The 27,521-nt window shown below is 46.3% G+C and overlaps 2 protein-coding genes across 6 annotated transcripts in view; one reads left to right on the top strand and one right to left on the bottom strand.

Annotated features, from left to right (window-relative positions):
- The window catches only part of mylka (myosin, light chain kinase a), a 44,724-nt gene extending 41,689 nt beyond the window's left edge, over window positions 1-3,035 (bottom strand). Inside the window, exon 1 of one of the 2 annotated variants that reach the window (XM_028990727.1) lies at window positions 2,907-3,035. The gene's annotated coding sequence lies outside the window, so the exon portion shown is untranslated. Of the gene's footprint in view, window positions 1-2,902 lie in introns of both variants that reach the window. The other variant, XM_028990728.1, reaches the window with a different exon arrangement.
- A 6,988-nt stretch (window positions 3,036-10,023) lies between these two features.
- The window catches only part of kalrna (kalirin RhoGEF kinase a), a 129,287-nt gene continuing 111,789 nt past the window's right edge, over window positions 10,024-27,521 (top strand). The window contains exon 1 of one of the 4 annotated variants that reach the window (XM_028990304.1): window positions 10,024-10,573. In XM_028990304.1, coding sequence (XP_028846137.1) covers window positions 10,507-10,573 — 67 coding nt within the window. In that variant the 5' untranslated portion in view covers window positions 10,024-10,506. The remainder of the gene's footprint in view (window positions 10,574-27,521) is intronic. The other 3 variants (XM_028990305.1, XM_028990306.1, XM_028990303.1) reach the window with 3 other exon arrangements.

The raw sequence follows: 27,521 nt of genomic DNA on the forward strand, positions 1-27,521 counted from the left end.
TATCAATGGACGCAGTTAGTTGTTTCTGTAGGCCGGGAGAATTTGTAACTTGTTCTGGCATAACCTGGCATCATTAGCGATGTTGTATATTTAAAGTGTCCAAAACGCATCTTGCATAACTTAACATCAAAGCATTTGTAATTTAGTCTTCTAAACAAGTGTGGTTTCCCAGATTTGAGTGTGAGTGCATGTTTTGCACAATTATGGAAAACAAAAGGACAAGACATGGTGACATCCAGGTGGCAATGTAACACCCAGGAGCAGGCATGGTATTCCTACAACAAATGCTACACAAGCCAAATAAAAAAAACAAAAAAAAAACTTAAAGTGCCAAGCTTTTCAGAAATAATATCTTCTGGCTACTACTGCTAAAGAATGTGAAAGAATGAACTCCTCACCACCCTCACCAAGAATCTTCCCAGGATTCACATGAGCTTTATTTTCTTCCAGCCGCCGCCCCATGAATCTATCCTCTAGCCCATGAATCCATACTTGGAGGACGGCTATAACGCAGATAGGCCGGACATCTTGACACTTTGCAGGGCGTACATTTGCGGCCCTGGTGTCGGGCTGGTGCTGTTTGCCTTGACTTGCTTCCAGCTCACTTGAGGACATGGTGGATGATGTCAGCCAGTCAACAGAAACCACCGAAAATGGCCAAAAAACGTCTGTACCGTGGGAGGACGTCATGCCCTCAGATTTCAGTTTGTTGCCTTGAAACATTTTATGGAAAATCTGGGAAATTTATGACAGAAATTATGATCCGACGCCCAGGGCGGCAGTGAGCATCAGGAATGCAGAGGGAGTTCGGACGGCTAGTCACGTGTTACCTTTCCCTGAAATGGTTGCAGCACCTGTTTTGGCAAATGCCCCCGAAGCTGCTATAGCCACCAGGTCATTTACCCCAACGGCATATCGCTGCAGGTCAGCGGACCGTGGGGAGCACAAACCTCTCCAAACAAATCCCATCACGTCTGGCCAAGCCGCTTTGATTTTCCAGGCTGTGGCGTTGGATTAAGATGTCCATCCATGCAAACAACTTGAGCACAACCGCAGCATTTCTCTTTTTTTATAATTTAACTCTTAACAAGTAAAAAACGCTTGAAAACATACAAAACATTTATCTGGTTGAGGAAAACGGTGAGGAAAGAGCGTCTAGCTTATCAGTTGTTAATTCATTTTTTGTAAATTGTGACCCCCATGACCTCTAGCACTTGACTGCAGTGTTTGAAGATGGCATTCTCTGATCAAACACCATTTAAAATTTACATTTACGGCATTTATCAGACACCCTTATCCAGAGCGACTTACAAACTTACAAGGGACAGTCCCCCCCAGGAGACACTCAGGGTTAAGTGTCTTGCTCATGGACACAATGGTAGCGGGATTTGAACCTGGGTCTTCTGGTTCATAGGCAAGCATGTTACCCACTAAGCTACTACCACCCCATCAATCAATTCCCCACATTCTGGTGCCGGACCGAGAATTACTATCTATCGGCTGGCTATCTGTGCCAGAAAAATGTATTCACATTTACAAATGTTTTTTAAAAAAGGACAGAAACGTTAAGGTGGAGTTCAATCTTTTACCAGCATCTTAACAAAATGTTGTCCATTCTTCACACCTCACCACCAAAAAAAGCGACCAGTTGATGGGCACAAAAAGCCAAACAATGGAACCTCAGAGCAAAATAAAATGAGCTGTTTGTGCACATTTGTTTGACCGCAACGGACATGTTACATCCATCAGCTGCACAAACACGAGCTGAAGATAATGAGCAGGACAGACACCGGGGACCACAGGGGCCACTGACAGCCTCAGATAAGAGGCCAATGCCCCTACGCCATCCTGCTGCCAACCATAATCATCAGCAGAGTGGATCCAATGTACCATGTTATAAAATGGCAACAGAGAAAATGTATTAAAGCTTTTGTTTTTATTAATTTTTTTTTGTTGTTGTTGCATAGGAACGATGATTAATGTCCATTAATGTCCCTGCTTTTCCTTCTCATCTCTGCTGCCTCCTGTTGGCTGATAGCAGCACTTTAAATTCAAACGTCCACCAAGACACTGCATTTCATTTATTACATCCAATCTCATTATTTTGTTCATTACTGGTCAAAAAGAGCCTTGCAGGGTAATAATAATGAATGTCAGAGTGACACAGGCTCCTTGTGCTTTCTGTTTCCAGTAACAGGAGCTATGGGGGCCGGTTAGGGCCCATTTTATACACGGTCAGAGATCAGTGGGGTCGGTTAGTGCAATACAATGTACTATTTCAAATGAATGCACTCAACATATGATCCTATTTGTATGAATTGATTGTAAAAGTAAAAGAAGAGAAATATTATGGTCACCTAGTCTAACCCGTTAGACGAGCCCCTGCCAAACGCATTTTTTTGCTGAGCAACTAAGCAAATTGCTCCAGAGACTGAGGTAGTTACCCCGGCCAGTGAGTAACTACAAACAATCGGCCCCAAATTGCTTTAGCAGAGACAGAAGCCCCAGGTCCTGCACTGATGCAGCAGGCAGGACTCCATACCTGGCACCAGCCAAAGAACTGTGTTAAAATGATGGATTACACCTTTTTCGAACCTGGCAACCCTCCAATTAGGGGAGTACAAAATCTCACAAAGGGTGATCACGTTACTATAGAAATATATTTGATATATATATATAAGCAATGGAAAGAAATGTTTCCAGGGGATGTGGACAGGTATGCAGGAAAGGATTGTTTTTTTAATGAAGACAACAGGTTAAAACGTGCAATAAGCAATTCGATTATGAACTTCATGCTCTGGATTTGCTTTTTTTCCCCTTTTTCTACTTCGGTTAAATCACTTTGGATCGATATTTTAATCGTATTATCTTATTTATACGAACAACGCATGATTGGACGTACCAACCTGGTCCAATGAGGAACTCCAGTGCACGTTGTTGTTGTTGTTGTTGTTGTTGTTGTTGCTCTCGCGCCGACTCGGATGCCCGGCAGACGTCCGCGCGGACGCCGTCTGCGCCGTGTGGCGGCGCGGCGCGCGCTTCCCGTCGCTGGTATCGCAGCGTGACGACATCCGCTGCGGCCCGTTTCATTGGCTGAGGGCGGCGGCGGGGGGGGGGGCTGCGCTCGAGTTAAACCACTTCTTTTAAAAAGGATTCATTACTTTGGAAATTAATTAGACAGTAATTAACGTTTTTCTTGTTCATCCTCACAACTGGAACTGAAACAGTTCAGGCAGGGAGTTCAAGTGTAAAACGCTCAAATAATACTGTTTAACAAGTGAAAGTGGTACTAAAGTGGTAATAAACTCAAATGTAACTAATGAATGAACTAATGAATGATCTCCTACAAGCCAAGGTCTACAGATGGAGAACAATAATTTATTGCTGCTCAGAGAGCAACAGGAGAACAGGAGTCTCCACTCGTAACATCATTGTTTCGTGAAAATAAGGAAATGCTGCCATAAACACGTTAGGTCAATCAACATTTGATCAACGCTTGTATTGGTGCCTAAGACTTTTGAAAGTAAGGTGATTGTGAAACACTGCATCACAGTGCATGGTGCACACAACAAAATGTGTCCTCTTCATTTAACCCATCACCCTTAGTGAGCAGTAGGCAGCCATGAAAGGCGCCCGGGGTCCAGTGTGGGGGGACAGTACCTTGATCAAGGGGACCTCAGTGGTACCAGTGGTATCTTGGACCCATTAACCTTCTGATTAGGAGTCCATATCTACCACAGTCCTGTATATAAATAGATTTTTTATCATAGAGTTAATTTAAACTGGACCATCTTTCATAAAAATGTAATCTTTTACATCCTTGCTCTGTTTGATGGTTATAATATGGAGTTATTTGACAGAGGGGAATAACAGCTCAGAGGAGTTATAAAGTCTCAGAGTGTCAATGAAAAACACTCTTCATTCATTTTTGAGATAAAGGTAAAGAATGTTAATTTGGCCCAGAATTGGCCCAGAAATGTCACCCCGAAATATCAGCTTAAATCTGAAAGTAAAGTGAAGTGAGTGGGAAGTGATTGTCATTGAGAAACACTGAAACAGACTTATTTTCAGTGTCCCACAACATTCTGTAAAAAAAAAAAAAAAGGAAACTTGTCCAACCATTTTTTCCAGATGGGTCATAAATTATACTGCGTAACCAGCCAGATATCTGGTGTTCTGAGAAGAAAAGTGATGGTCAGAATTCATGTTTTTTGGTATGTCCCAGCTAAGCTGCCGGCTGTGGCATGTGCAAACGTCATTTTGTCTGCATGGGACTCCGGTTCAGTGTCGAATGGTGAAAACACCTGCCAAGCATTCTGGCTGTCACTGTCCCAGGCTGCAGTGCATTTGTGGGCTAGCAGCTCATATATCCCGACCTGTCAACGGGACATGATGAACTATTCTGAAACGGTGCGGAAAAGGGGAAAAATGGGGGAAAGGATGCGCCTCATGGAAAAGCAGCATCCGAACCTGACATGTCTCCGAGCACAAAACCAAACCAAACTCTCCGAAACATCCCATCTGGAGAAAGAGAGTGTGTGGAGTGTGTGTTTGCAGAGCTTAGGAGATGGAGATGGCAGTTGTCTGTCATAAGATGGAGTGAGATCTTCCAGGTGTTTAAAAGTATGCAACACACACACGCACGTACAAGTATACAGATGTGCAGAATTAATAAAAACATTTACAGAAATGCAGACATCTTGTTTTGAGCGCCCTCTACTGGTAATCATAAAATTTTGCACTTCAGCAAATAACTTGCCTTTTTTTATATTAAGAGATTGTTTGTGTTGTGATTCTGTATGGATTCTTCAAAAGCACAGTTAGATTTCACCCTTTTCAGTCGTTCCTTAACATCTCAAGTCTGGTCCAGTAATAGTGTTAGGAGAGGAGGCGTGGTCCCAGACCTCCATTCAGGACAATTTAGCTGAGCAATGGCAATCGGAACACAATCAGTCCACCGCAAAGGTAAAAAGTAAACACTTTCTGGGCGTGCTGCCTCAAACGAAACCCCAGACAAAACAACCATAAATCCTGTCTGGGGCCAAGCAGCAGGCCCCTCCGAAAAGTTAAGTTTGATGCCTTTAAATGACATAAAGATCATACAAGTGAGGTTTTGTGGAATTGCTGTACACATAATTACATTTTTCTGTGGCTTACGTTATAATGCACTTTATTTCTTCATATTATGAGGTTTCTTAAAATGTAATCAGTATAGTGCGTGGGATGCAGTATACTGTACATAAGCAAGATTTTTTTATTTAATTTCACCAAAGCAAATTGAACCCATAAAAACTCTGACTAAAGTGAGACGTGCAGTGTGACTTCAGACCAGCGAGGTTACGCAACAGCCCGAGGGAACCAAAGGAAGGACGAGTGGCAGCCAGGATCCTGCAGCAGACACCAGGAGGGCCCTGGCACTGCCAGGGAGGTGTCCCCCCGGCTGCCTCTGATCTCCTTATCGCTGATGGAGTAATTACTCCCTTCCTGTCGGCCCTCAGCTCTATCTGCGTAATTGGGGAGGGCGGCAGTCTGATTAAAGCCCAGAGAGAACAGTGGTTTCTTGGAAATGTAATACCTCCCCCCTTCCCCTAAACATCTTTTTGGTAAAATGGACAATATAATCTGTCATCTAATCTGGTGAAATAATAGAATGCTAATCCCGCTTTAAAGAGCAGCTTGATCTTGTGTTTGATTGGCCATCGCCGCAAAAGGAAATAAACACCTGACTCACATAATTCAGTGTATTTGTTTCTAGCGTAAACTGGATTCAATTGCACCCATAAAGTCTCAGAATTAAAAATGAGGCAGCACAATGGAATTAATTATTGGAGAAAAGAACAAGTCCTTGAACTCATGTGCTGATAATAGGAGTGGGTGGAGAGTGGTGAGCATCACCAGGAAGTGCAAACAAGATGCTTGGCTGATGAGGTTAGTAAGGGACAAGGCTCTTCACCGGGTTACCCATTACTGAACCTTGTTCAACAAATCGCCAGGGATTTACTTGAGGCTCATCTCTGTAAGCCCGTCAATCAACACAAACGGTGCCTGCTTAACTCTTGTTGCATTGAAATGTCTCAGTCCACCAGAACAGCTTCAGTTCTTCAAGTTCTGACAGAGGGATTGGCACGGTTCTTCTAAAAGACATTTGGTGCCTCATTTGGTGTTTTGGTGATGGTCGTGGAGAAGGTGTCTAATATGCGACTCTGAAATCTCCAAAACATGTTTAGTTTAGACAAAAGGGCTTGTGGACAAGAGCAACATTATCCCTCGCAGTCACTTTAGAATTCTTCACTACAAGGGTCATGAACCCATGCCAGCAAAACGTCCTCCACAAATTTCATGCTCACCCACAGCTTGCACCTCCCGTACAGCAACAAATGGGATATTTGGCCTTCAGGTTCACCTTCCCTTCCGCCGCGGTCATCCATCATTCCATTCGCGAAGTTTCCAATCATTTCTGTGATTTCCTCAGCACGGTTTACAGGCCTGAAAAAGAAAATCTGATTAATGTTCACCCAAACAAGGTCAACATGGCCCTTGGTTAAAAATTTAAAGGGATCACCAAAGGAATGTCGAAAATGCTCTGAAGGGCACACTTTGGCCTTCACATAAACAAATCTCCCAAATTCTACTCCCTCGCAGCACACACACCCAAAAAGAGGGTGTTAAAGCTGGGTGTTCTGTAGGCTGGTGAGACGTGGAGACGTGGAGCTGACATGGAGCTGATGCTGGTTCCAAGGCCTCGCCAGTTCCCAGCCCACACGATCGGAATGTATACGGGGCACGAACGACCCTGGCGACTGAATATTTCTACCATATGCTGCGCATTTGCTCGAGCGCGAGGAAGCTGGCGCCGCACCAGCGCTCTCTCTCTCTCTCTGCTCTCTCTCTCGGCCCTGCTCCGATAGCCCCCCAGGTCTCCTGGCCCACTGCTCTGACACGTACGCTGACAATGGCTGTTTGCGCCGAGGCAGCCGTAGAAACAACAGGAGCTGGAGGGAGCTTGGTGTAGTCCGAGGCGAAATCGAATCCAATACGGGCCTGTCTGATCAGGAAGGGCCTTCTTTTGGGGCCAGACAGACTGAAGCAGGATTTAATGCATCAAAAAGTTGTGATTCGCAGCAATAGTTATAATGCCAGTTGCCAATCAGACCAAACGTCTGATTAAATGCACAAAATCACTTTGCACAAAATCACTTTACACAAAATCACTCTGCGCTTTTTACCTTACTGCTTTTTTTTTATTATTATGGCTCTTTTTCTCTTTTCTTTAAACATTGCCTGTTACTCATTTGCACACCTTCACCCTACCAGTTACACATATTTTATGTTAAAGACATAAAAGTGTAATATTTGGTTATGTTTGCAATATTTGCATATTGGTTCATTGTTTACTTGCAACATTTGCAATACTGTGGTCTGTAGCAGTTGCAAAAAGCATTTCACTGCACATCATACCGTGTATGACTGTGTATGTGACAAATAAAATTTGAATTTGATTTGAAAATTTGAATGTAAATAAATTTACAGAAGAAAATCAATTAATTGAGGCTGCTATTTCAGTCTTAATTAGTTATACTAATTAATACTGTGGTTCTCAATTTCAATAGGCAACAATTGCTACTCATTGGTACTCAAAAAAACTTTTACATTTACAGCATTTATCAGACAGGGACAGTCCCCCTGGAGACACTCAGGACACAAGTGTCTTGCTAGGGACACAATGGTAGTAAGTGGGGCTCCTGTTCAGAGCGTGGTGGGTCGTGATGTGACCTCACACCTCCAAGTTTGTGTGACTTCGTGTGTCTGCAGCTTGCATGCTTTCCATGTGTCCTAAAGTGTAAAGTGAAGTGATTGTCATTGTGATACACAGCAGCACAGCACATGGTGCACACAGTGAAATGTGTCCTCTGCATTTAACCCATCACCCTTAGTGAGCAGTGGGCAGCCATGACAGAAACCCAGGGAGCAGTGTGTGGGGATGGTGCTTTGCTCAGTGGCACCTTGGCGGTTCTGATTACGGGGCCACTTCCTTAACCGCTAGGCCACCACTGCCCCACGTGTAGTTGTCCTCCGGTTTCCTCCTGGTGGCTACTCGGAATTGTCCGTAGGTGTGAGGGTGTGGGTGTCAAGTTCAAAAGTATTGGGGCATTATTTTCAAGTGTGGGGACTGTTCACTACTGTCAGGCTTCAGTTATATGTCCACGTCCTTACCAGCTAGGCCATCACTGCCCCTAGATGGAAAATAATGCTGTACCAAGAAGACAGAACCCTCTTTTTATATATATTACGTCATTTTATTAAAAAAAACTGCTTTAGCTATACTAGCCTGGCACCTAAGTACAATAGAAATTACACTTTAGTACAGCTTTGCATGCGGTACATAAATGGAATGATGGGATTAATGCAGTTTGGTTCCTTGACTTTGCGTAGCTGCGTCGTGAAGTTTCAGTGTAACACAATGCCCAGTTTCTGCTTAGTGTGCAACACTCTAAATGCGTCCCATGGCATCATTTTGCCATTTTTTTTTTCTTGGAAGTATAATGTACTGTAGTGGTGCATTCTGTATTCTATTTAAAAATAGAGTGTGGACAGATAATGTTTAAACACTTTAAGAATCAAGCACCAAATGGCATATGGAGCGAGAGCTCAGAATAGACACACAAAAGGTGGATATTTTGATGGAAGTCCAATCCTGCTGAGGGAAGGCAGTCACTTCCTGGCACCTGGCATCGCAGCATGCCCATCTGTGGGATAACGCGCTCCTTCCATAGGGTCGGGGTGCCCCACCAGGGAGGGTCACGAGTCCTATGACAACACTGTCTGCACTGCTCGATGCTGCCGCATGCTTTAGAGCGCCGTCATTGGACCCTGGGGAGTGATAGGGAAAACACAAAAACCACTTCCTGCCTGGCATGCGAAGAGCTGCTTTTAAGTGTCACTGTATGCACACGTGACTATAATTTCCCTCCTTCGCATCCATTTACAAAAAAAAGCTATAGGAAATTCACACTGCAATGACAGATTATTAAACACCTCACATGCTGAACAGGGCACAACATTTCTATTTCCAGGTCTTTCGAGCGGTCCCATTTTCAGTCATCTTAGGCCTGGAGAGACCCTCCTAATAACCTCATCGGGCTTGGCCATGCCATATTCAGCAACATGTTCATCAGGCATCGGGTTTGGGTCCCACCCAAGAAACACTCTGAAAATAAACCATGTTCTTTCAGCTCTAGGGGTGTCATTGGGGCAGAATGTTCTAATAACATTTGAAGGTACATATTTACTCCTTGAGGTCCAACGATCAGGCCTAGGGGGCCTATTCTTGTAAACTGTGTCCCTGGGAGCAGAAATGGACTCATGCTGAACTATTATTTCAAACAGGGCCCACAGTTACATGTTATAGGGTTGGACTTATAGGTTCACGGATAAAACAAAGTGTTATGTCCACCAAGTAACTGACAAAACCATAGATTTTTGGGTGAATGGTTCTGAAATATTTTTTAATAGCTCGCTATAGGCGCCGTTCCACAGTCCCTGTTCTGGCCGGTAGAGGACGCTGCTTCTCTACAAGTCGACCCAACTTCAATTCCGTGGGTTTCCATGTAGGCAATTTGCCCTGCCAATTTCAGAAATGACTGTTTTTATCATTCATAAAAAAAACAGCTAATTTTTTTTCCCCCCACAAACACTACTAATATTAATGTTATGGAAATATGTACAAAAATAAAATAATAGAACATTTCACTCTTACAGACACATATTTATTTGGTAAATGCAATTGTTTTTTATATTGTGCTTTCTTGTGCAGATGTCTTTATTATGCTGTAATTAAGCCGACACCATTAATAACGCGGTAGCAACACTTCGAACCCAGGCCGGCCAGATACAATGTCTCGGCCGAGGGGGGCGTGGTCTGCGTGGGTTCGGAGGGTGCGGCGCCCCCCCCCCCCTGTTATTGTTAAAAAAAAAACAAGCCCTTCCACTCCACGCGCCTGCTCTGCTGCGTGTAATTCGCGTGGGTTCTTTTTTTATATTGGGCTGCTCAATTTGGATAAAAAAATAATCAAATAAAATACGGACTGCAGGCGGCCAAGCCCCTCGTACCACGCGGATCCTGTGACATCGCACGCCCCACTCACCGTGGACGCGCCGCGCCAATCTCACGACACGGGGGGAAATTGGGATTCGTTCCACCGGCGGAAGCCGAAAGTTTCTCCGTCCGCCCGGTCCCGGCGCCGCGTCCTGCGCGGCGTGGAGCCGCATCTTCTCCCGTGGTGAGGCTGGAGCCGCCGGAGGAGGCAGATCCCGAACAATAGAGCGACAACCACGATAAAAAAAAAAAAAAAAAAATCCACGGAGGACACGGGGCACCGGAGCGCCGGCAGGAACCGGGTGGGGGGAGAGCATGGAGATCCCGGCGCGCTGATCGGCCGAACCCACTGGATTTATCACCGCCCGCCGTAGTTATTTTAGATCCTCGAGACCTTCACGGAGGAGAATATGAATTCGGCGGAAGCTGCGGAGGAAGGACCGAGCGACACGGACACGGATGCGTTCTTCAAAACAGGTAGGATGGCGGGGACTTTCTTTCTTTCTTTCATTCGTTCTTTCTTTCTTTCTTTTGTTGTTGGATGGTTGGGTTTTGAATGGCGGAGGCTGGAAGGAGGGGGGGGTGTCATCGGGAGCTTAATTCAGAAAACAAAGGGACCCCAAATTGTCCGTGCCGAACCCCCCCGTGTCATTTTTCTTTAAAACGTGGGTCTGCTGCCTTTGTTTGACAGCTGTGCACTTCTGGCCGGCGGCCTGCAGGAACACAACCTGGCCGGGTCTGGTGCGCAGAACCACACCGACCCATGCAGTGGAGCGGTGGAGAACCGGGGGGTGCGTGGCGACTGCTGGTGCCAAAAATCGCACCCGGCGCGTCACGGTTCACGCCGGTGGTTCCACCTTGTCCTGATGTCTGCTGCCGGTGCCTTGGTTTTCCACTCGTGGCGCACAGTGGCACACCACTGTGGGACCTTCCGTCCTGGGGTCTGAAATTCGCATGGGGACACCGATGGTGCCGGTCGACAGTAGACAAAGCTTCTTGGTACCGAATGTGGGTCCCAAGGACGCACCCCAGCGCTCGTGGCAGAAAATTGGGCGCGGAGAGTGGCCCGAGTGGCCTTTTTTTTTTTTTTGGTTGTTGCTATGTGACAGTGAGTGGTGACAAGCGAGACGCCGCGCCGTGTCTCTCCCTGTCACTTGCAGTCTTCTCCGTCTCCATTTCATCTGAAGGTCATGCCAAGGAAGGGTCTTTCTGGGGCTCAGGGTCACCTTTTTTTTTGCCGTGCAGAGATGCGGGGGGTTCCTCGGACTGATGTAGGGGTTAGGATAACCCCGACCCACAAGAACCACGTGACCGCCGCTCTTCTTCTCTCGAAATGGCATTGGTCAGGCAAAGTGTGGCAGCGCCGAGTATGACTCTGGTGTGACGGGGACGAGGACACCTGCCAGCCTCTTGCGTCCTTTTTTTTTTTTTTTTACTTTTGCTGACAGGTTTTGGCAGATCTTTCCCTCGGGGCGGACCGTAAGAGAGAGAGAGCGGGCATGAAAAGGCTCCCCGGCTCGCCCGGGCACTTGTGGGCAAATAGGTGGGAACAGAATGAAAAGAATACCACGTCATTCGGCCAATTGAGCAGAAATCCATTGATTTGAGTGGCGTCAGGGCCACTCGAGTGGGGAGCCTTGCCAGGGACCAGCGGCCTAGTGTAGCCTAGTGGGTAACACACTCGCCTATGAACCAGAAGACCCAGGTTCAAATCCCACTTACTACCATCGTGTCCCTGAGCAAGACCCTTAACCCTGAGAGGGGGGGGGTGAAAGACTGTCCCTGTAATTACTGATTGTAAGTCGCTCTGGATAAGGGCGTCTGGTAAATGCTGTAAATGTAAACCCCCCGAACGCAAACTTAAACTATTTGCCCGAAGGCTTGGGGTCACAGCTTGATTGGGGGAGCGAGGAAGGAAGACTGGAACGTGCGGTGGTTCGGACGGGCCGGGCCCTGTTCGTCAATTCAGCTAATAACCGCGAGAGGTTGGCAGGCCGCACCGATCGATAGCTGCGCGCCACGCCGGAGCCACCCCCCCCCAACCGAAAACGAACTGTTCCTGCTGAGTGCGTATTAGCGGGTAGGCTCCCCTTAATCTCCTTTCATTTGGTTATGTTCTGATTAAAAACATGTTAATTACACCCAATTACCGCGCCTTTTTTTTTGGGGGGGGGGGGGGGGGGTCGAATGTCTTCTGGGTTTGTTGCAGCGAAGTCATTCAAAACGAAGGGCCCCACGTGGCTGCGTGGGGGCTTCTGGGATTGCAGGCGTGTCCACCAGGCTGTCGGGGCAGCTGGTTGACCCTTGGCACCCCCCCCCCCCCCCCCAGGACCTTCGTTTTCCACGTCAGCGTGCAATATGGCAGGCCGCTAGCTGACGGGGGGGGGGGTCGGCCGCCACCTCCTATGATTTATCTTCACTAAACGTGAGGGGCTGTCAGAGGTAGATATGGAAAAAAAGAGTGGATTAAAGTCCATTTTTCCATTTTGTTTCATGACATCACAGGCCACCGAGTGGTCACATGACCTCACCGGCTCACACATTGAGACGCCTGAAGGTTCTGCTGCCGTGATGAATATTTTTTTTCTCGGCCGAGCTCCTCACTCATGAATTCTCTCGTTTTTTTAACCCCCCCCCCCCCACTCATTTCCCTGCAGGCGGCATTTGAGGCGAATCCAAACATTACCGGTCGGTTTCATTCATGCTTTTCTCAGGCAGGCCTTGGCTCGCACCCGGTGCCAGAGCCGGGGTCCGCCGCTCCACCTGATACCGCTCTGGCGGCTTGGTTGGCGGCGTGGGGGCAGAACAATGGGGTCTGGCGGCCCACTGTCATCCCGTAACAATGAGCTTGCTGGTGGACCCTCCCCGTTCCCCCCGCTCCCTCTTTTCTTTTATACGCCAGCAGCGGCCGCGCCACGGCACAATGGCGGGAGGGGCTCGGCAGATGGCTAATTGGCCGGCGTAAAGCCACCGGGGTAATGGGGAGAGTACGAGCAGGATTGTGGGGATTATTGAGTCATGATCTGACGGGGAGGGGACGTCCCCCCCCCGTCCCGTCCCGTCCCGTCCCGGCGCTGGATAGGCAGCCTTCAGCTACTCTCTGTGTAACCATATGCCAGCGAGGGTTGTTCAGGGAGAAACCCGGCCCAGGAGGCGGTGGGAGTCGGATCTTATTAGCTAACAGTTCTAAAATCTGGCCTTTCAGACGAATTGAAGAAGAGGTTTTTTTTTTCCCCTGATACTGATTGTGACAGGCGGCGTATTTTACGTCACGCTCTTTTAACCCACCATGCGTTTTTAATACGAAGATGGAAAAATTAAGTGATTGAATTTTTGTGCTGCCACTCTAAACATGTTTTTCTTGTAAATCCAATTTGACCTTTACGCAATGTTTGGTGAATTTTTTAAATTTTGAAATGACAATACAAAGCTACGCGCGCAGAAGAGGTGGAGCTGAAGCTGAACTCAGTATTTGAAAACCGTATTTTAAAAATATTTGTTATTATAGTACTTAATCAACGCTGTTTTTAGCAGCATTAGTATTCTTTTTTTCTCCATTTTTTTACCATTCTTTCATATGATGTGTATTCAATCAGAACAATGACTGCTCATCTTGAGAGATTTTTTTTAATGACACCTTTAGAGAAAATATTCGATGTTCGCGCATTGGTGGCCTAAGCAGTAAGCAGGCGGACCCGTAATCGTAAGGTTGCCAGTTTGAATCCCGTACTGCCTAGGTACCACTGAAGTGCCACAGATACCATAGGTACCGTCCCCACACACTAAGAGTGATGGTTAAATGCAGAGGACACATTTCGTTGTCTGCACCGTGTGCTGTGCCGCAGTGTTTCACAAGGACAATCACTTCACTTTCTTTCTCTCGGCCACAGCTGTTCCAACAGTTATTGATTTCCACCGTGCATTTTCTCCTCTGGACAGATGCGTCCACGCCACCGGGAAGCCAAGCTCTGATGTAATAGCCACGCCTGCTGAGTGAGTGCTAAAGTCATTACGTGTGGGGGTCAAGTGCCACAGTGGTCTTTCTGAAAGCCCAATTAGCCACTCATAGCAGTAATGTATGGATGCTCGGAGCATGGCTCCCAGGCAGCCTCGCAATATAAAGCACCACGCCTGTAATAAAGGCCACTTATTTTCCAATAGAGTCCACGAAGATGGCATGCAGCAGGATGGATGGGTTAGTCCTGTCACTAAAACCCTCTCGTAAGTACACACTCCGACTCGTCTTTGGCAGCAGATGATCACGCGCCTCTGAAATTCTGAAATTCTCTGAAATGAACACGCAGGGTTTCACCGGGGTCCTGTGATTTTTTTCCTAACATTCGACCCATCGGAGGCTGGTCCTCCCTGCGCTTCTCCCTCCTCTCCCCGTGGGGCAGCAGTGAGTCAGAAGTGACCACAAGGTCATATGAGATGCAAGACGAGTGCTCATGAATACTTAATTTCCTGCTTGCGGCAGCCCGACTGTATTATAGGCCTATTTCGTGCTTACCTTACAGTACTCTGGTGTGCAGTCATGAGCCATATTAGGCGACAATTTGTAATGCATTCTCTGAAATGTACCATCCTGGAAAGTCTGTCCTAATCCCGAATGATCCATCCCTCCTCGGGAGTCGTCCCTGTAATTCTCTGAAACATCAACACGAGGCCGCGGTTTTAATGTGAAGTTTATGAGATCGGACCGTTGTGTAAGCAGAATTAGCGGCGGCGGGGCGATGGGGGCCGGGGCTTCTATTTGTTAAATGCCTGCAGGTCTGCAGACCGGGGTGTGCTGGGATCAGCACCGCGCTTCCCACAGCGCTGGTCCGGTGTCAGCGCGCGCAGAAAAAGCGCCGGCTAAGCCGAATTAGGGGAAGAGCCAGACGCTGTCTAAGGAAAGCAGCTCGGCTGATGCTGTCCCAGCACAATACGTCACCGGCTGTGGCGACGGCTGTGCGAAAGAGCAAAGAGGGTCTCCTCTGACCGTTTTTATGAGTCTTGCGTCCCGGTAAAACCAACAGATGTGAAAATGACAATTCATTTACACTGTGTGTAAGTGCGCTTAGTCGTACGTGGAGAGTGGTACAGGTCCCTCGGCTGTCCCTCCCTGCAAAGATCGCCTTTAGAGCCAAACAGTGAAAGTCACAGACGGGAACTTTATCACTTTTCACGTGGACCATTTTCACCATTAAAACCCTGTAGCAGTATAATGTAGAAGGATTTACGGCCGTAAGCTAGCACGACGCGCAGGTTAGGCTTTTGAGGATCTTTTTCCGCTCGGAATGTGGCCTTTCTGCGGCTCCTGTGTGTTTCTTGGCCCGGCCGGAGCGTCGCTGACGACTCCTGGAGGGCCCGAGCCTGAAACTTGATTACGATGAAAGCCCATCTGACTGTGGCCATTATTAATGACGCGGCCCTCCCCGCTGACCTAAGCTCCGCGTTGAATGTAAAACAACTCGGCCGAATGTGCGTGATGCCCAAAGGAGGCGTATAAGCCGAAGTGGACGCCGGCGCTGGACCTCGTTTGCAGGGGGCGGGTACGGAGTGCTGAAAAGCAGAATGCGATGAGAATGACCTCACTGATATGCAGCCTTTCTCAGCAGGTTCCGTGTTGTGCTTTTATGAACGGAATTCTCCTGGCAGTGCTCAGCGCTCTGATTACATTCTTGTAAATATCTGGTGAGCGAAGTGCTTACAGCTCCGTCTGTAAAACTGAACACTTTTTTTTGGAACTGATTTGCTGCATTTCATTTTGCATTAGATATTATATTATTTTGGAGATCCAACAGACCAGCCAAGGGTCACAGTTCAGTCATGTAGTACAATCTGGGGATGCAATGGTATATCAACTGAATCAATATCGGGCAAAATTACTCGAATCAACCTTCTTTCACTAATATCGGACATTATTATTAAAGGTCATGTATTTATTTTGTGTTTGAAGTCATTCATGCATTGCAAGATATTGAGAGTGAAAGACAAGGGTGATGGTTGAATGCAGAGGACACGCTTTATTGTGCGCACTGTGTGCTGTGTTTCAGTGTTTCACAATGACAATCACTTCACTTTCTTTCTTTTTGAAAGACGAAAGAGTAATTTGAAGATTGTTTTGACCTGGAGCAGAACCTACAAACAAACCTGGGTTTTAGAGATGAAGATCGACATGAAGATCGGCTTTTTTTGGTTTGTTTTAACCGTAACATGCACGGTGAACTGCCATTTTGCTAAATTTACGTACTTGCTAGCTTGCTCGGTGCACCACTACTGAAACAGCTTTAGCTGTGGGCTTTTTTCACTTAATCCCCATTAAAACAGAACCCTAACATTATCCAGAAGGTGTGAGAGAAGAAACTAAAACATCAGCCTGGACGAGTGGCACTTAGAGTCACGGAGAATTTGCTCAATTGACGAGCCTCCTAAATAAGACGTACGTACGTATAAAACGCTCTCTCTCGGTAAAATATTTGTCATCCTGGCAGGACCGTATGAAACACTTGGGATGCGTCTGAGCCAGGTTTTAATAACATCTCCGGGTTTATGTGCGGAGGGTAGAGTTACGCGCGCTTGGGGACTTCGAGCGGGGACCCCCGCATTGGCTGCTGCCAAGTCTGGCGCGCTGGACCTGAAACGCCGCTATATTGCCGCTTACTAGCAACATCTGGGAAATGCATCGGACGTACCTGCTCATTGGACCTGCCCATGAAGGAAAGGATGACTTTGCAGAATGAGACGTGGAGGACGTACGATGTGGCGCTGTAGGTGACGAGCGTGGCCGCTCGGTGTGGCCAGTCTGCCCATTGTACAGTACAGCTGGTGGGTTAATGAATGCGCCGGGAGAGTTGGCACAGGAGGAGAGCAGCTGCACAGCCAGTATAAACTAAGCGTGTGATAAAAGCGGTGGGGGGGGGTGAACAAAAAAAAAGTTCTCAATAAAGCAGAGGAAACGAGAGCCAAAGCTCCGTTGGGGCTGATCAATGCAGTTAAAATATCAAAGCGATTCCAGGCCTTGTTTGCAGTTTGGACCCTGGTGTTGGCTTCAGCTTCTGCATATGGGGCTTTAAATCAAAGCTGGATTTGCCGGCGTAAGGTGGTTTGGGCTCTTGAGTGGCCAAGAGGATCACGCCTTCTTATGGACACGATGTGAAATTGTATCCAAATGTCATCGGCCACGCCATCAGGGAGTGTCGAATTTAGACTAGCAAACACACCTCGGTTGAAACTGTACAGCTGTGCGTGTACGAGCTGCAAAAAGTAGGTCAAATACACGTGATTTATTCCTTTCCAAATTTATGTGTAATTCACAGGCGCAGAGTTGTACTTTGCTTGATGAATGGATCTGTGCAATGTGTAGCTCGTGCTTTATATCAAGTGTCTTTATATGGAGGTATTTACGCGATGGCTACAAAAAGTCATGGAGATAAATTATGGAGATAAATAGAGACCACGAACCAAATAAAAGGATGAGGTCTAAACTTTAGTAAAGTATGTAATAAAATGTAAATGTGTTTCAGTTGAACCGGATAATATTCTGAGAATTTTTTACAGTAACTGGGCATGAATATAAAACTATACTGTGTGTCATTAGCAGTAATTTATACTCCACAAGTGTTGAGTGCAATGCGTGGCTTATGGAACTGCAGCCAAATGCATGTCATAATTAGGCAACCTTCATTAACAGTTGCATTGATTTAGTTTCATGCAAGTTGCGTTTTGGTCCTAATGAATTAATATGGATTCACACATTTAACATTAATAAAACCTTCAGTGTCATTTTCATGTCACGTGTTATTGTCTTCTTTTATGGTGATAAATACTGTAATGCAGGATGACATGAACGAGCTTGATTTTGACTTTTACACGAGTGGCATCATGCACATATACATTGCACATAGTAAAACATGGAAATCCACTTACTCCCTAGTGCGGCCACTGTGGCTTACTTAACTGCTTTTGGTCACAAACACACAGGAATCTGATCCCGGCGAGAGCTGTGAAATATGGACGAACTCAGAATAGGACTTTCCTTTTTTTCCGCACAGTTAAGTTTAATCCTTAAGTGAGACGAAAAGCCAATGGTCAAGGGCCATAATATCGTCCATTGTGTGGCATTTACGGGTGTTATAATGGCAGCGTTTTTAACATTCTCTTCTGTCTGTGCCTCTGGCGTTGCAGTGGAAGACGAGAGTTCGAAATTCGGGGGTTGTTGCGCGCCGCGGTTTAGACGTCCGTGCTGGGCTGGCGTGCGCGGCTCTCCCATGAATGGCTGGAAAGGGCTGCGATACCGCTGACATAAAACTGTCCTTTCGCTCCTCAGGCCTCCTTGTGCATGATAGGGTGAGCGATCTGATTTGCTTTACCACAGATGGAGGCCTGCCAGCCGGCTGCGGCGCGAACCCTCCATCTCTTGTCCCGCAGTGGGCTGAGAGAAGCCTCGAGCCGTCTTGACAAGTGCTTAGTCAATTGATTTTTTTTCGTCTGTGTTTGTTTTAATTGAGCAGGAAATAATGGATTTCACAGAGTCTCCGCAGTGCCGACATGAGCGTGATCATTTCTGAAGAACGTGTTAAGAGCCTTTTTTCTCAAGTGCTTGGTCTTCATGTCTTCATTCCTGTGCTGTGTAGATGTGCATCATTTACATTTACGCCATTTATCAGGCGTCATTATCCAGAGCGACTTACAGTAAGTGATCACAGGTACAGTCCTCCTGAAATAACTTAGGGTTAGTTTCTTTTTCAGGGACACAATGGTCGTGGGATTTGAACCTGGGTCTGGGTCTTCTGGTTCGTAGCCCCCCCCCCCCAGAAACAGCTCTGCACATGCAGCCACAATCGACTAAAAAGAGTTCTCAAATGGCCTCAGTAACTTTTATTATCAGAACAAAGAAGTGAAGTGCACTAATGGCCTTTCAGCGTGGAGAAATTAGCCTCATTAGCCCCATCCTGGTCTGTTACTGTGCTGCATAGATTTAAAAGCGTAATCAAAGGGCTTTGGTGAACTTCATGTACTCTGAACACGCCTCTGTGGGCCATTGAAGGTGAGGCAGTGATGGTGCTGTTCATGATGGCCAGCATGACAAAGATATCAGCCAAGGGAATAGACGAATTGGGAGTTTATATGGACAGGCATATTCTGTATGTATTACTCTAATTATCATTTATTCCAAATATGACCTTCTTTTGCTAATGATGTTGAAATGAAATTTACATTTACATTATTTATCAGACGCCCTTATCCAGAGCGACTTACAATCAGTAGTTACAGGGGACAGTCCCCCTGGAGCAATTTAGGGTTAAGTGTCTTGCTCAGGGACACAATGGTCGTAAGTGGGATTCGAACCCGGGTCTTCTGGTTCACAGGCGAGTGTGTTACCCACTAGGCTACTACCACCCTGATTGAAATGATGTGCTGTTCAGAATACTCTTTCATTCTAGTTCATATCAGAACATTGCCACGTAAGAACATAGTTGATATAGATGGAACAACTGTTTAGGTGGAAAATTGTCTTCTCAGTGCTAAAGATAGTACCGCAGCCAGACTAATGGTGCCAGACCTCTGGTGGCTTCATTTATTCAGATATGTGGATGCAGATTCATGCATTTCAACTGCCTTTAATGGTCTGTGTCAATGGCCCGAATGATGAAACCGGTGTGGTAGTACGATGGTTCTTCACCGAAAATGTTCAGGCTCCATCTTGAGTCTGGAAGCTGACGAATGATGAAAAGCTCTAAGGTGTGGCTGCCGCGATCATAAATAAAGTCCTACGCTGTATGCTAAACTGTAACAGAGTGGAATCAAAGTTCTAAATGGACACTTGGCAGTCATGATGACGGGCAGCATTTGTTGGTCTCGAGTGTAAAATTATTGACTTGAACTGCAGAAAGCACGAGGCTCAGCCGAACTGGCTTATGTCCTCTGTGAGGACATCCTTAAGTTGCACTGTGATTGAGAGTTTGGTGGAGCATGAAATTAAAATTCCAGGGCTTCACCAGACTCTCAGCTGCACACACACACGTTAAAAAAATAAAAGTCCCAGGAAGTTCTGACACATTGCCTGGGACAGCATCAGCTTTTCAGACTTCTCCCAGTCCACGAACTGACAAAATTCATTAGGTCATCCCTGATTTCCCACAAGACCGGCCTTCCCTTCAATGCACGTATTGTGTGTGTCAGATTGAGGACAGATGTCAGTCGTCCGAACAGGAAGAGTCTGAGCTCTTTCGGCAGAAGTGCGCTTTGCCGGCCGAGTGACATCATTAAAGTGCACTGAGACACTCCAGCTACTCAGTTCTTTAATGGCAAGTGAACCGCAAGTGAATAAGAAGGGGGCGTCATCGCTCAATGTCCGTATCTGAGATAAAAGACCGAGCTTGGTGTGTTTGCTTTGGCATTAATGGCTTTTCTAGCGGCTGCAAGGACGAAGTTTGTGAAAAGTACGACACAGACCAGAATTGCTGGTTTTGCCGGTGGCCGGGCGTGGTTTTAATAAATATAACATGCTGTAACTTTGGGTCCCTGGGGGCAGTCCTGTGGAAAAATGTGAATAGTAATTTCAGTTTATCTCACCTGCGGGAAAAGTGGTCCTGGGCCTTCTCATCATCCCACTTTATACTGAAAGGCAGCCCTCCCTCAAATCTTCTCCATGAATAATCCATTAAAAATCAAATGCCCTTTAATACCATCTTATTTAAGGGATTACCACTATCGTCCCCAACATGCTCATGAAGTGGACCTTTGGACCTTCTCTGCTGCTTTGCTCAGTGGCACCATGGCGGTTCGGGATTCGAACTGGCAACCTTCTGAATACGACCGTTCTGAAGGATCAACACTGCCCTTTTTAAAAGCCCTCATGCACAACAACAGGGTTCAACGCGGCCTTAAATGACTGTAGATCCAAGTTGCACGAGCAAGCCTGACACATTGCTCTCGCTAAACGGCAACTCGAAGCGTTTTGCAATGTCTATAGATGAAATAGACTGGAAGTTGTGTCTGCGTTTTAAAGCCATGAATGTTTCTGGGCTTGTGGGCATGGTACTGGGAAAGGCCTATCAGTTTACCTCGGTTTAATGAGTTTCCTTTTCTCCTTTAGGGACATGCTCTGGCAGAGTAAGCTACGTTCCCTCTTTATTTTCGTCCTAAAGAGGACAAAATAAGACATTTACTCCGACGGCTGACTTATTAGCGCTATTTTTAGAGCGATAGTTAACTCCCAGGCCAGAGAGTTCTGTTTTAGGCGGGCTTACATTCCCTTGCAGATGCACGAATGTACATTTACATCATGCAATGTAAAAGCCACGTGCTGAGCTTCCTTAACGATGTGCTGTGCCCAGAGAGACCAGCACTGCGCTTTTTTTACTCGCCGTTGCCAGCGTCTGAGGGAGTATTTGCCCATAAATCTTATCTGAGTAAACCGTTAAAGGGGATTTGTTTATTCGCTTATCCGACGCCCTGATCCAGGGCAATTTACATTCACTTATCAGAGTGACAGTCCCCCCGGAGTAGTAATGGGCAATAATGGTTATTGATGGATAGGGAGGCACTATCTGTAGTATAGTCCTCAGTTCTGTATAAGTTATGAAAGTCGAACATGTTGTTTTTTTTTTATCTTAAGATCATTTTTAGCTTATTTTAAAGATAAATCACTGTGAATGCATGAACTAAACATCAGCAGTGAAGGTTTATTGCTATTTGGTGTCTGTAATGGAAGCACCAGGGGTTCCAGAATATGAGTGACAAAAAGTGGCAGGCCGACTGTATCAAAATGCAACTTGTGGGTGCAACAATCAAATGCAAACGTGCAGCCATGCATTAAAATATAAAGTACATACAAAAATATGGTAAGGCACCTTGCTTAACAGGCAATGGCGGCAATGGTAAAGTAGAGAAACATTGCAAGCTGGCAGACGTGGCAAGCAAATGATGCATGAGTATATAAATGTACATTATATGAACGCAATATGAATATGTAAGACATTTTCATCTGTTAAGATGAATGTGGGTGACCAATCGTAAGCAGTTTCTCTCCACAACACCTACTTTTCTGCCCCGCGGTGACTTAACGGTGCTGCCCGGCTACTGTTTGCTGAGTCAGGCAGCAGAAGGCCGGCCTGCTGCGATGTGACATCATGAGGGCCGAGCGGCCAGCGCTGAGAAGAGGGGGTGTGGGTGCATGGAGAGATGAGGTTAGGGTTAATGGAATTACTTTCAAGACTGTTAAAAGGCGCCAGATATCGACGGCAGAAATGAAGCGCCTACTTAGCGGCACGGTTTTATAACCGGAGAACGCGCGTCCGGGCAGGAGAGGACGCAGGGCAGGACACTGGGAGTCGGGAATGTGCGGGCTCATCAGAATATGTTGCTATATATAAAAAAATATATATATATATTACCTCCACTGCTGAATTTGCACTTCCGTCGTTTCGCAGATTTCCTTCACCAAACATACACCGTGTCTCCTTACTTTGGCTTCTCGTTTGTAAGCTTTATTTTTGGAAGCCGTGATTTATTTGGATTAAAAAAACGTGCATGTACAAGCATGCACGCTACGAGAACGTTTTAAGGGCGTGCGCCCCAAAAATAGCCCGTTACTTACGGCTGTGAGCCATGAGAACGTAATCGCATTTCCAATACCGAATTTGTCCCAGAGACTCGCGGCCCATGGGAAGCCGAACTACTGTCGGGTTGTATTAACTGAACCTCTAGCTGCCACTGAAATGGCTGTGCCGTGCACACCACATTATATTATGTACGGTTGCACGTGTGACCGGCCACTCGGTGAAAGGGATGATGGGAATCGTCCACTCCGAAATCCCGGTTTATTGCGAGATGCATCCCGGTTTATTGCAAGATGCACGCGCTACCTCGGTGCAGGCGATGTGCCAGCGGCCCGCGTGACTTGCGGGGTTCCTGGCGCACTCGCTAAGGCCTGCGAACGCCGTCTATTTCATTCAGATGGGCGCGGATGATGAAATTAGCCGCGCTGGTTGGGGTAATCTTACCCAGCATGCCCCGTTGGCTATTGCAGCCAGATGGCCGACCCCTGGATCCTGCCGGTGCAGAGACATGGGAGAGGGGGGATGAAAGAATGCTGGAAGTATGATGTGAAATAGTAGCAGCCGCCCTTCCTGATGGGCATCTGATGAAATGATGGAATTTTCATTGAGCTCCAGAGAACAGGCCTCCAGATCCCAGGCCTCCATCCCATTGCTTATTCCCCATTTGCTGCAAGGTCAGCACAGTGTTAGCGATCATCTTGTTTGTTTTTACCCATTTACCCTTTTCCTTCCCAGGTACTGAATTTAGGAGGCTTAAATTGTGCAGAGGGAGGGAGTAGGTGGGTAGATATTCCCTCGCCTTCAAGATAAAGACAACTAGCAAGCAATTCTTTCATTATTTATATTTGTTTACACCACCAGTCGAGTTTGGCCACACCTACTCATTTATGAACATCACAGAACAAACCTGAAACCTCCACCACCTTAAGTTGGACAACGGGGACGGTTTCCAACAGTCCTAAAAGTTTATGCTGAACATCATTCAGCATTATCATTCATCTTTTGAAGGCGCCATGAAGGTAAAAAGAGGCCAATCTGAAAAACAGATTCATCAAACATACTTCACTTTCTCCTGATACAATAATACTATTTTTTTTGCATTGGATTCTTCAAATGGTCTCCATAACCTCCACAAAGTAGGGGCATCCAAACGTTTGACTGGTAGTATATGTCTGTGTTGCATTAGGGAACACTCTATACACATTACGTTGGTTAGAACCCTTTGTAAGATAGTGTACTGGTCCTGAATTATTGCCGAATCCTTGTTGCCAGGTTGATTTTCAGTAAATACATTGAGCCCCTTTTGTGCTGACAAAAGCTATCCTTCATAGATTCATATTTCGTGCTAGTCAGAAGGATGTTTGTATTTTTGTGTGCATTTAATTGGCCCTCCGTGTATATATGCCGTGACAGGCTGTAAATATTGCAGCAAACTAATGTTCCAAGAAAACTGTTTATGGGTGCAGAACGTGAATCATGCTGATGTTTACATGGCCAGCACGGCACCAAGTGACGACTGCTTTGCACATTTGATGTGACATCCTCAATAGACAAACGTTGTGCCTAATAAACATCTGATTTAAAAGTATGCCTGATCTTGGACGCACCACTCCTCCATCACTCGTGGATCGAAGCAGCTGGGCTCAGTGAAGTCATAATGTGGGGGGATCCTGGGGTCTCGTTCTGTATTCCGTCCAGCTGGACTCTGCCACTGGACCCGTTGCATCATTTGAGACAGAAACTTTGCTGAATATAAGTTTGGTTACTGCATCAGTGATACACAGCAGCACAGCACACGGTGCACACAGTGAAAATGTGTCCTCTGCTTTTAACCATCACTCTTGGTGAGCAGTGGGCAGCCATGAAAGGGGAGGGCCCGGGGAGCAGTGTGTGGGGACTCGATTGGGATTCGAACCAGCAAACCTTCTGATTATGGGGCCTCTTCCTTAACCGCTAGGCCACCACTGCCCCCGCTAGGCCACCGCTGGATCACAGATGGAGGCATTTTTTGGGGAAGTTAAGGTTGTGCAATAGACATGGAGCCTTGCGGATTTGGTAAGTGATGATGATGTGAGGTTGGCTGTGAATTCATTGGTGGTTTTTGATATGGGCAGCATATGTTCCATTCCCACAATTCTGTCTACAGTCAAACCAGCTACAGTGTAAAAACAGCTGCTGCAACTTAAAATAATAATGCATTGTCGAGCCTCGCCAACTAGACTCCAGTCAAAACAATAATTTGAGAGAAAGTAGAAATTAAATTGAGTTGCTGATTTTACCGTAGACATCGACCCTTTGAGGCCTTTTAACTGAAGCTTCAGAATGTGTTTATAACAAATAAGCACATTGGTTGTATCAAGTGATAATCAATAATTAACTGAATTTTTCAGGTTGTATCGATTGATGATTTGTTGTTTTTAACACATACCATCACTAGCATGTTCACAGACAGACAGGTCCTTCCAGTGGACCTGTCTTCCTTATATGCCACAAAACATTCGCTGACTTATATGACTTGTGGTTAGTTTATTTGAACGAATGTATAGTTAATTTATGGTTATATGGTTAATTTATCCGAACTATACATGACATTCCATCAAACCCGACAATGCGTGGATGAAAAAAATGTAAAACTGTTCATCATAGTTTACTTCCGTGTCTTTTCCCAGGCCTTTTCCAGACACTCTGCAATGATGAGACCCTGCGGACCCCCCCTCTGTCCCAAAGTGAAATATGTTTTTGTGTGACCATGGTCCAGGCCAGGAAAATGACCCTCCGGTGGATAAGATCGGGGTCGCGAGGTTACCGGGACAGCTGTTAGTGAGATCCAGAATTTAAGCCGTGGGTCCCACCTGCCATTTCCCCCTGCCATTTATACGGCCAGTTCGTGACAAGCGCGAGTTCATCACGCCACTGCACAATATCGCTCAGTGGGAGAGATGCGGAAGTAGCGTCATGTCATTCTCAGGGAGCCATTCAGAAAACCGGCATAAATCACAGGGTCCACAGTAAATATAGGAAGGACGCATTCAGGCCTACGTACTGAGAGATTGTGGAGAGGAGAAGCCCTGTCTGTGTGGGTGTGTGGGTGAGGACAGCCCTGTGAGGAATGTGTGTGTGTGTTTTCACAGCCGGGCTGCCCTGCGAACCTGATCTCTCTCGGGACGTTATGCAAAACACCAACTACTATGCAAAGCCGCCAGGCAGAGTGTGGAGATCCACAGGTTGGCGCATTTGAATCTCTTCATCTCTTCTTCAGGTTCAAAGTGCATGACACACCCTGGGATTGCTGTAACTCAGGGCAGGGACCAAACAAGAAGGAGCTGGAAGACTTTCGCTGGGTCTCGAGCTCGTAGAATGTCTTACCTGATGGATTCAGCACGCTACTTTCAGTGCAGCTGTCACTGAATGGACATGAAAAAGACGGAGATTTAACGTCAGAGCGACTCAGGGCAGTGTACAATTCTTCAACTATCCGAGTGGGGTCTGCAGGAGGTCTACAAAATAATGTACACCAGACAACGAGGCCATGAAAGCAGCGGGGCTGAAGTAAAAAAAAAAAAACACAGCACGACACAGCAGACAAGCTCCCCCAGATACATCCATTTTATGAACATATATTTCTAATCAGGCTTCTTCTTGACGGGGTCCTTAAGTATTTTCTTCTGCCTAGACAGTTGATAACCACTGCTCTGTGTTTAATTTATTATTGTTATTAGTTGTAGTGACAGGGACAGTCCCCCTTGAGACACTCAGGGTTAAGTGTCTTGCTCAACGGTACTAAGTGGGGTTGGAACCCGAGGCTTTGTGGTCTTCTGGTTCATAGGCGAGTGTGTTACCCGCCACCACCACAGATGTTACTCTACTGTTGGGTTATATATTCCAGTTTTGACCCCCCATATTGCTTCAAAAGTCAAGGCCTTCAGGTGGCCTGGGATGTCAGGGATGCATGGAAGGAACCTTATGCTGATGGTCTGAAGGAGTAATAGTCATTTATCTGGTGTTTTTTCATAACCTTCATCTTTCCAAGAATTCGTAATGCAAGATCTTTTATAGATTCCCGTGTATACGTGTTTAATATTTATTGGAATTATATTGCTTATGGGTCCCACGGACGGTCATGACAGCCATACGCGTGCAGAAGGCGGCTGTCTTTATTTCAAGCGCCCACACGCACACGGCCTTATTCCATTTCTGTTCGCCTGGCAGCTCCGGGTATGAAGTGCTTTCCTGATTTACAGGCAGACAGAGTTCCTCCTGCACAGGAAGTGTCTGCTGTTGGACTTTATGACTCAAGCGGCCCAAATCAGAGAAATCCAGCACTGATGGTGGAACTCTCTAAAATTAAAGTTTGAGATTTCTCTCCGTTAGACACACAGCAGACAGCTGACCTTTTGAGGGCCGCCCACGAATGTCGGACGAATTTCTGAGCTTATTTTAGAACGCCTCAATCTTTTTTAGAAATACAAGATGATTACATCTCTGAATCAGGCTCAGAACATCCTCTAGATTTCAAGAAGCTGACGTTTCATGCCCAACGTGACATTTTTTTTCAAGACATTTCAAGACTCTGTGCTGAATGCAACAAATTTGCCAGGGAGACATTTCCATTCTCTGACTGCATTGCGGAGACAGCTCCAGCTCTGATCACACTGTAGGCGATTGACGACTGTCAATCTCAGGCATGGTGGCCGGTTGATATCTGACCACGTGATTTCACAAGATCTTTAGTTTCAGTGATTTAGTCAGCGATTTTTTTTTTTGCCTTGGTCTGAAAAACAGTGAAATCCTGATGAAATACTGATGAAAACGGGATGCAATACCGCTACTGTGCTGAAATCATTTGGAAGCAGTATCACTGTGCTCTCTATCAATGA

This window comes from Denticeps clupeoides, chromosome 9 (genome assembly GCF_900700375.1).
Source record: "Denticeps clupeoides chromosome 9, fDenClu1.1, whole genome shotgun sequence".
Classification (NCBI taxonomy): Eukaryota; Metazoa; Chordata; class Actinopteri; order Clupeiformes; family Denticipitidae; genus Denticeps; species Denticeps clupeoides.